At 32.5% G+C, this 10965-nt stretch overlaps 1 protein-coding gene and 1 pseudogene across 1 annotated transcript; one reads left to right on the plus strand and one right to left on the minus strand.

Annotated features, from left to right (window-relative positions):
- The first annotated feature begins 547 nt into the window (after positions 1-547).
- LOC123819374 lies at positions 548-1245 on the plus strand (annotated as a pseudogene).
- A 1922-nt stretch (positions 1246-3167) lies between these two features.
- LOC123819375 (NKG2-A/NKG2-B type II integral membrane protein-like) lies at positions 3168-8097 on the minus strand. The gene is made up of 4 exons (XM_045839696.1): positions 7911-8097; positions 7445-7537; positions 5486-5637; positions 3168-3221 (listed from the first exon to the last, which is right to left on the minus strand). The coding sequence occupies exons 1-4, from the start codon at positions 8095-8097 to the stop codon at positions 3168-3170; spliced, it is 486 nt and encodes a 161-aa protein (XP_045695652.1).
- Between the last annotated feature and the right edge of the window lie 2868 nt (positions 8098-10965).

A 10965-nucleotide genomic window follows, 5' to 3' on the forward strand; every position in this document is an offset into this window, starting at 1 on the left:
CGTGTGTCATAATTCCAATATACACAATTCTTGTCCAACTCTGATGTTTTTGCAAATCTGAAATGCAGAGATAATAAATCATTAATATGAAGATATATACCTTAATTTTTAATTAAACAAATATTTACAGTAATATTTACACAGTAAATCTGAATATTTCTTAAAATTGTTCTAAAAAACACTTAAATATATCTTCACAGATTTGTCTATCCATTGCCTTTTGTTTCTAAGATTAATTCCTGATTTGAAAGCATGAAGGAATAATATATATTAGCTCTAAAGGAACTTACAGTTCAGAAGAGAGAGTTGTGCCAATTGTCCACACTGAAAAATTAGTATTATTTCTGTGGGACAGTCCAGTCCATGAATGCATTTTGAAAATGTTCAAAAAATTCTATGAGAAAAAATTTTTTATGAGAAATTAGGTAAAATTAATTTGTATTTGTAAAATCATTTATAGAGGCTCACAGATAGAGTGGGAGGTGACAGCTAAGTAAACTGCAGAGCCCACCAACATCTGATGACATTAGTGAATAAGCAATCAACCATGTCCTGAGATCCAGGAATTCTTGGTCACCCCACCCAGCTGGTCTAGCATATCCAACATCCAGAAGATCACGTGATCTTGTGTGGATATATTAAGGACTCTGAATCAATGTGGAACACCTCAACAATCACCTGATTTGAGGCAACAGCTGCAGCAGAACCAAAAATATTCTAAACAACTGGCTGAAGAAACAGGTAAGTCCATGAAACTGTCTGTATCTCCTCCTGCCACCCTCAGTGAACAGTGTGAAAGGAAAATACAAGTTATTTCTTAGTGGCTGAATTCACAACATCACTGGCCAGCTCTCCAAAGGTGAGCAGCTGAGAAAGAGAGGGAGTGTTTGGAATTAGTGGGGAGCCTGAGACAGACCATCTGGTGGAACTCCTGAGGAGAGCTCAAAAGAAGGGAATCTTGTGTTCTGGAAAAGCACAACTCACCCTCAAGGTCAAGTGCAGGATGAGGGAATTACAAAGGATGATTTCCACCTTATTTATGAAAGAGTCTTCTCTTATGCAACTTGAAGCTGATATTATGGATATTGATAAACTTTTTAAAGATCTGGGAATGATAATTCATGAAAAAAGAGGTGGGATCACATTAGAAGCCAAGTTGAAAATGCAGAGGTGCATGTGCAAGAAGCCACCCAGCAACCATCAAGGGCGGCAGAATATCAGAAGGAGAACCCTGCGTGTTTGTGAGATGCAAGAGACTTTTAAGAAAACTACAAATCTACAACTGTGCTGTCATGGGAGAATAAACAAAAGTCTAAACCTTTATATTTTATTTTATTTATTTATTAAAGTTTCAATTTATTTATTTTTACAGAGAGAGGAAGAGAGGATGAAAGAAAGGGAATCATGGATAGGTTGCCTCTCCTATGCTGGATCCTAGACTGATCCTGCAGCAACACAGGCACATGCCCTGACTAGGAATCAAACCAGTGACATTTCCCTTTATGGAACAATGTCCAACCCACTGAGCCACACCAGTCAGGCAACCTTTATATTTTAAATAACTATGTTTTCATTCTTTTGTCTCTGGCTTTTATTTGTATATTGAGAATTTGAATGAAGGTTTTGTTAATATTAAACATTGACAATGATTTTAGATACTAATAAATTGGCCATAGAAAAAATGTGAAATGATATTTTCAGAGAACTTATTTTGAAAAGCAACTTTTAAAAATTGTTTTTTCTTTATTGTTCACATTCAATATTGTTTTGAACCTGTGTATACCTTGAGAGATGACCACCCCAATGGATCTGGGGCCCATCTGACACCATGCACATTTTTTTGAATATTCTTGACTATATTCTCCATGTTGTGCTTTGCATTGTCGTAACTGGTTTTATAAGTGGCAATTTACAAAAGAACTTTTTGATAAAAGTTTCAAAATGTATAAGCTATTAAGCTACTCTTAATTTTCATACATAGGTAACCATTTTTCACCATTTTTCATTAAAAAATAGATGTATGACAATTAATTCACTTTCCTTTTAAAATCAATGTTATTATTCATTTTATTCATTACTTTATTTTTATTGATGAAAGAGAGAGAGAGAGCAATCAGTTAGTCGGTCCACTCAGTTTGGCATTCTTTGGGAGCTTCTTGTGTGTGCGTGATGGGGCATCATCCTGCACCCTGCATGTATTCAGATGATGCTCTAATCAGTAGACCTACCAGGACTCGGCCTATATCAATGTTGTTTTAACATTCTAATCATAATATGGAAAGAGAATTGTATAGGTTATAGTTTGTATTTTATAGTGTTCTTATATAGCAGCTTGAAAAAGGCAATGTTGTATATAGCAAGCTGTGGGACTTCAAATGCAATCAAATAAAATATTAAGTACCTAAATTGTATATTTGCAACCTAAATAAAGATGATTTCAAAAATGAAAAATGAAATACAGTTAATTTTTTCTAGGTTAGAGTGATTCAATTTATAATACAGTTTTACATATGGATACATTAAGAAAATGTATTAGTGTAATTAGCTGAAGAGCAGCCATTGCTTTTCTACACCTCTGAAATTTGATCAGTAAAAATAATGTAAGTATTTATTATGGGAAAAAGCAGGTAGAGATTCCAGTAAAAATAGAGCAAATTTGTAGTCTTCATGTCTAAGACTGCCCCATGTCTCCCCCAATCCCCACCTCAGTTCATGAGTAAGAAGTGTAATTCTTACTGTTTGGGGAATGCTGAAACATCACTGGCGTCCCCACAGGGGAAGTCTGATTACTTTGGAAGTGGTGGTTAAACTGCCTACTTCTTTTTCAGGTGAAAGTGCTTTACTCAGTAGATTAAAAGTGAAGATGATCACCCTTTTTCAGGTCTGTGTCAGCACAGTGCCAGCTATAAACAAGAAGGTACTCAATATGAGAGCACAGTACAAGAGAAGATATTGACACTCTATACCTACTTGGTTGGTGAGAAAAATATTTGCACTGTGTAGAAGAAACAAAGAAAATCTGGTAAAAAAAATAAGCCAAAGTTGATTGGAGAACTGATTTTAAAATTGTGAGTACTCCCTTACAAACACACACAAACACACATGTACATCACGTAGCAGAGGGTGGAGCCATACTGAGTTGAAGTATTTGAATAAATTTTTAAAAATCATTGGTTGTCAAGTAAGCTATGCAGACCCAAGGGGAATCCCAGTAATGAATCCTAAAAATAAAGTAATCACAAGAATTTTAAAAATTGAGTAAGTGCACTCAAAAGAGATGATCCTACAGTAGTAGTTTACTGAAGTTACAAAAGTATAAATCTAGTAAGAATGTAGGAGGATCCATATTTATTATACTATGTTATTGAAAATGTGGACTTACCCAAATTTTAAAACCATGCAACGAAACTAAAAAGTATCTTCCATACTCGGGGGGATAAATCAGCCATACAAAATAACTTTCACTGGGATAAGATGTTGGATTTTCAATACAAATATTTAATACCAGTTAGTATAAATATATATATACCTAAAATGTATTTTAAAAATTATGTTCCAGTATCTCTATGCAAATAAGATGGCAGTGACAGAATAATAGGGAAATAAAAACTATGTCAATGAATCAAAATTATCAGTTGGAAAATCATTATCTACATTACAAAACTCAATACATTTACATAAATGTTGAAATGTAGAAGAGAGAATTGATGAAATACTGATGGAGTGACAGAAATAATTAATTCCTGAAGGTAGAGAGAAAGAGATAGAAAAACTAATGGAACCTCGAAGACCTTTATACAACTTTATCAGTAAAAATTACTTATGTGTAATTGTTGCCCATGAACAAAAAGAAAGACAAAAGAAGACAGAAAAACAATTTTTCAGACACAAAGAATGATCATCTTCTTAAATTTTATATTAAAATATATTGACCCACATACATAAAGTTGTTTATGTAGAAAAGATCATCTGATCTAAATTATACTGCAACAACTAGGTAATGATGCAGAAAAGTGTGAACTTGACCTCTACCAAACAGCATCACAAACACAGCATCACAAAAATATACATTCTCAAAGTATTATAAACTGAAAACTAAAAGTCCCTCAATAAAGAAAAAAGATAAACCATAAAGAGTAATGCAGTAGATTATTTCCATGAACTTGGACTAACTTGTGAAACATGTCCAAAATAATCACCAACATCCAAACAAGATATTGGACGATGGTAGCGTTAATAAATCCTGGTCACAAAAACACTCCAATATGAGATGGAAAAATGTAATTAACACTCAAGAAAGACATTTGTATCTCACAAGTTCAAAAAAGAGTCATATCCAAAATATAATTACTTCTAAAAATGAAAATAATAAGTAACATACAGGAGAAATGACCAAGAGACCTGAATGGGCACTTCTCATTCTCACAGTACAGAAATTCATCATGAATGGTACTCTGAGACATGTGTTCAATTGATCACTATGAGAAAAATACCCATTAAAGTGATAATGATGCGTTTACAGAATGATCAGAGCTGATGGCATTAAAATTTCTGAAAGTACTAAGCTTTGAATCATGAAACTATTGTATATGATGTGTGTTTATATAACCAACTAGACAGTGCAGGGATAATTTACGTACACATGTATTTTTGACCCAGCAATTTCATTCTAATGCAAAAAGGCAATACATTTTAACTACACACATACACCATTAGAAAAACTATATTTATAAATTATTACTATGCTATTATAAACATAACATTTATAGTATATCAATTTATATATTATATGAATATTGTGCATAAATTATTTTAAATATGCCATATTTGGAAAAAGACATACACAAAGATTTTTATTAAATATTCATTCATAGCAACCACACATTAAAAATCTCTATTCTGAGCAGAATAGGTTAAAGAATGAGTGATATATACAATGGAGCAGTGAGAATTAACAAACTTCAGATAATTAAATAATATGGGTTAATTGAAAAACTATTATGTGGGAGTTAACAGGGGCATGTAAAATACATAATGAATGATTCCCATTACATAAAATTCAAAATTAAGAAGGATAATTTGTGATATAAAATCTCAGAACAGTGTTTGAGTGAGGAGAGAGGAGAAGTCATGAGAGAGTGCACAGGAGCGGGCTGGCAACACCTACTTCATGACCAATTTCAGTCTGTAACACGCACAATCACATCTATAGTCTCCATGATGCATGGTACAATGAAGTAGCAAAGTTTACTTTAGGAAAAAAAGCATTTATAGAAGCATGACTGTCCTTGAAAATCAAGAACTGAAAATTATCAAATGTTCATTAATGGCATAAAATATAAATCAAATATTATAGAATTAAACAATAAAATGTTAACAATCTTTATAATAAATTACAGATATATGCAAAATATAAATGCATTCTATAGAAATATAAAATAAAATACTCTTTTAAATATAATGTTGGAAATATTAAAAATCTTACCATTTCTTCTTCATTATCTATATAGAGCAGGCTAGAGTTCCAAGAAGCACAGGCCATCAAACTCTCATTCCATGTTTTTACTTTAGTGAATATGTAATAGCAGTTGTTGGAATACATTAACCACTCTGGTGGACATCGACCACAATGGTATGCTGAAGAAAGATTATGTATTGTCATCAAAGAACGATATGAATTGTAAAATGAAAATTAATTTCTGTATTTGCACAGGTATAGACAAATTAGTGCACAGTATATATGCATACCTTTACAGACTGGCATATATAAATCATAATACTCTCATACACACTCATACACATTTGCAGAGAAGGGTCAGCCCCTCATTCCCTCATTTAAAGGCCCATAGTAAGCAAACACACAAACAAAAATATCCACTTTCTGTATGTGCTGAATGTCAAAGAAAGAAACAGTATTTTTAAAGACCAAAATTATCTTTGAACCAATTGGCAACAATGAGTATGATAAATTAAACGAATATTTATTCATATTTTTACATAAGAAATATAATCTTCTATATTCATTATTTATGTACATTTATACCTGGTATTATAGTTTGTTCCCCCCTCCAAAAAAAATAAAACCTATAAATTTTGACTGTGTTAGAGACAAGGTAGTAGCTGTATGTATTGATATTGGAACATAGAAAATAATTAGGTACCTTTCTGTTTCCCTGTTGATTGGTTCCCTGTCTCATTCCTTGTCTGCCTTGCTGTTAAAATAATATATAATTTATATTATGTACAAGAAAGAATAATTGTTCTACACCAGTATTACATTAGCTAGAAAAAGAAGTAATTATTATAAAAAAGTAATAGTGACCTACAGAAATCATAATAGTTTTGTTTTTTACTTTGAAATGTGGTATATTGTCCAGGATTATAATGGCCTGGAATAAAATTGATCTTCCCAAGAAAAATTAATAAAACTATGAGAATTTGGGAGGAAATATTTCAAAAGCCTTGAGAAGCAAACTTCACCAACTCTTACACTATTTAGATTAATCAATATGAAGAATTTATTTGTATTTCTCAATGAGGTGTCCTAAAGCATGCCTTGAATTATACCAAAGAATATCTATGGATATATGGGATATATAAGTATATATATAAACTACTTTTTTGAAGTTTTTATTTATTATTTATTTATTTACTGTTGTTCAAATACAATTGTCTCCATTTTCACCCCACCTAGGCCCCTCGCCCAACCATTCCACCTCCCATCCTCAAACTTACCCCCTTTGGCTTTGTCTATGTGTCATTTATACATGTTCCTTGATGGCCTTCCCCTATTCTCCCCCATTATCCCTCTCCTCTCTCTCCTCTGGTTACTGTCAGGTTGTTCTTCAATTCAGTGTTTCTGGTTATATTTTACTTGCTTGTTTGTTTTATCCATTAGATCCGCTTATAGATGAGATCATATGGTATTTGTCTTTGAAAACCTGGCTTATTTCACTTAGCATAATGCTCTGCAGTTTCATCCATGCTGTCACAAAAGGTAGGGGCTAATTTTTTCTCTCTGCTGCATAGTATTCCATCATGTGAATGTACCACAGTTTCTTTATCCACTCATTTACTGGTGGCCTTAGGTTAGTTCCAAAACTTGGCTATTGTAAATTGTATTGCTATGAACATTTGGGAAAAATATATTTGCCAATGTTATCTTGGACAAAGGTTTGATCTCCAAAGTATATAAAGAACTCACATGACTCCACTCCAGGAAACACACAAACCAATTAGAAAATGTGCAGAGGACTTAAATACACTACTTTTCTAAATAATGCAGTTATTTATACCTTGGAGAAATTCAGAATAACAACTTTTCACTTAGTCTAAAGGCATACTTTAAAATGAGAGTTCTATCCTGTCATAATATGAAGTGTTTGGAGGCACTGATGAACATAAAAGTGAAGATTTTTATATAATCTTACTAATATTTACTTACAGTGTATAACAGCCATTACCACAGTGCACATCAGGACAAGGCAGATGAACCCTAGGATCCCAGCAATGAGCTTCTCTGGAGGTGATAGAGATGCTGCAGGGAGGGAAATGGAAACACTGAGAAAGGAGGGATGGAGACAATTGTGTGGATAGTTCACACACAGAGAATCATGTACATGAACTTGGACCCCAAACCCATATCTACCACTGTAATCTACCTCTCAGAATGTACCAGTGCATTTTCACTATATATAATGCTCTATGAGTTTCTGGTCAAAGACTACAACTTACAACAATGTCTGAATAAAATTAGTCCTCAGCTTCCATCTGAGAATACCACCTTCCAACTTCAAGTCCTGATCCTTAAGATGAAAAAAATATGTGAGCTTATCCCCTTCTCTTTCCCACACGTCTGCACCCAGCTGCACATCCTAGAACAGTTACACTGTGTCTGCTGAATGTGTTACCTCTGCAGTGGTCATTCTTGTCACTCCCTCGAAGACTCTGAGAAGCATTTTGAAGATTTAATTCTGCATAGGTTAGTTCCTGCTCAGTTCCTGGAATGGAGTCTTTAGTGCCCTTAGGTTTCATGTGCTGTCTCTTTGCATCCTTAACCTGATTCAGTTCTGTGTAGGTTACTCTTTGGTCACTCATCTCTGCAGCTGAGCTGCTGGCAGAGACTGTCCTCTACAACATGTGTGCTTACGAATAAGTGACACACTCACTGAAGAGATCCCTCACAGTGACATTGGGCGGGGTATGGGGTGAGTATCGGGCTCATTTTCCAGTTGAAGAATCTAATGCTGTGCTGACAGATTTCTTAGATCTTTAAACAAGTGCCTCAAGGTAGATACAATATTTAAGATATTCTATATTTCACAATATATTATTTGTTTGAGCAATAAAAAGCAATATGTTAGTGATGAATAAATTAATTTCATAAATAACATCCTTGTTTATTTAGTGTTCAATTCCACAGAAATATTTTAACACCATTAGAATTCTAGTATGAAAAATAAAATGCAATATTACAAAAAAGAGATACAATATTTATGATAAATGGGAAGTTGAATAATGACTAAAGACTGAGTGTCCTTAAGATGGGTCACTAATCATGTTGGCATATCTAGTAATTGTATTAACTAAATTTTTATTTAGTGACATACATTTATTCATTAAAGACAATGAGTTGTTATCAAATAATCTTCTATTTATGAATAAAAATGTTTCACATGATAAAAAGTCTTTGTCACGCTAAGCTTACTCAAGACCTAAACATATTGACAACAAAGTGAAATTTTTTAAACACTTATGTTACACAAGAAATTAGCAACTAAGTTAAGGGCACAGATATAAAAATATAAAATGTAAAATAAATGTGTAGATCATTTATATTAGAACACTGTTGTTTCAAACTTCCAGACAGTTCCCATGCATGTTAAACTCAGGGCACCTTCAGTTGTGGGAGCCACAGTAATGAATCAGATGGTGTAATTTAATAATTCAGTCAATGGGCTCTGTGGCCAGTGAGTTTCAGAATTAATTCTGGCTTTGAAATTGGCAATGTATGACCTTTACAAAGCTACTTAGTGTCTAGCAACATAGTTTACTAATATAAAGTGGGAATAAAAACATGTATACATAATACATGTAAAACACTTTAATATTTCAACTTTTTTAAGCTCTCCAAAATATTTTAGTTATCCTAATATAAGTTGAACACAATTTTTATGTTATTTTCTGATTCATGCCAATTGAATGCTGCAGGTTAATTCATTAGGCAAAGTGTCCATCAGTGTGGTATATTTCCCAGCAATGGTTGCTCAATTTTTAAAAAGTATTCTCATGGTTTATTATTAAACTTCAATTAGAATTTTATGAGAGTACTTCATCCTGATATTTATTGAAAACCAAATGCATTTATTTAATCTAATTAAGTTCATAAAATATTATGTTTGACCTCTGTAATTAATATAATTTACTTTAAAAATGTCTTTTTAGAGGCTGGGATAAATTTAAAATAATATATAATTATATGTATATTCATTATAAAATCAAAAAATAGCTATTCCTTTACATAATTCTTACAGGATTTTTACTTTAAATTATTTTGATTAACACACTCAATTATTCTTGTGTATTTATACTTGAGTAATTGTCCACTATTTGAATAGTTCATGATATCCTCCAACATATTTCATATTTTTTTCTTGACTTTTTACTCTAATTTATTTTATAAAACACCAATATTTCTCTTTGGATTTTGATTGTATATTAATCATACCTCACTGATATCACATCTTATGTTGTAATCTCCCCCTGCATGAGATGGGCTAAGACAGAGACAGGAGAGGAGAGACACACACATACCTCTGGAAGCCAGAAAGTCCTGCATCCTTTAGTGAGAGACCAGCTTAGTCTTGTAGACAAACAATCTCTGTGGTCTTCACAGTCTGAACCGTGAAGGCTCAGAGTGAGGCATGAGTGGAAAATGTAGATTTCTTATTAATGTGTCACTTAAAGTTTGAACAGGAAATTCTTACACTTTGGCTATTTGTGAAGACTGTGTATCTCATCACACACCTCCAGAATCTAGGAGTCTTTGGGCTGTTAGTGTTCATTCAGGTTGTTTTTTGGCAAATGTATCTGGAAATTGTTTTCTTAATCTGAAAGGTATTAGGAGACAAAGACTGGACCACCCATGCTGTGAACTTATTTCCATCTTCATCACAGACTCTGAACTCTTAGGCCTTGTTAAGAATATCTTGTATGTGTAAACTCTATGCCTAGATAGGTTTATTTAATTTTGGCTTCACATATTTCTCTTCCTTATATTCTCATTATGACATTTCTATTGCAATGGAAACAATTTTAAAATTATAATTCCATAAACAATAGATATTTGATGATACTTGTTAGCATTATTCTGAAAAATCACTACATTTTCACTTTTATGGTAAATACCTCAATCACTAATCCCATGCTTTTTTCTCAATTTCTTGCCTTAGTTCTTAAAATTCCTTCATTCATTTTATTGTTATTAACTGTTACTTAGATTTCCCTTGATAAAGATAATATCTCTGTGGAAAATAAAACATTAAACAATATTGAACTGTATCACTATGACAGAGATTGAATTGTTATGTAACTACTAATTACATTTTTGTTGATTCATTCCCTAATCACTACTAATTGTCTGTAATTTAATTGGAATATTTGTTTAAAGTGACAAAAGCACAAATCTAACTATGTATGGTGAAAACAAAGGTAATTTAATTGTTTTTGCCTTATTAAAAAAATGGGAAGGTTAGAAAAAGAAGACCTCTGAAAGACAATTTAAATGACACATGAGCATCAAAAGAACAAAAAATTTACTGCATAATATTTGATTTGCATATATTACAAAATGATTATCACAATAGGATTAGCTAACACCCACCTTCTCATAGAGTAAGAATTTAAAGAAATAAAGAATACACAGGGTATTCACAGTGTTTGTGTTACCCAACTACTAATCATATA

Source organism: Phyllostomus hastatus, unplaced genomic scaffold, assembly GCF_019186645.2.
Source record: "Phyllostomus hastatus isolate PE091 unplaced genomic scaffold, TTU_PhHast_1.1 phas_contig_308, whole genome shotgun sequence".
Lineage (NCBI taxonomy): Eukaryota > Metazoa > Chordata > Mammalia > Chiroptera > Phyllostomidae > Phyllostomus > Phyllostomus hastatus.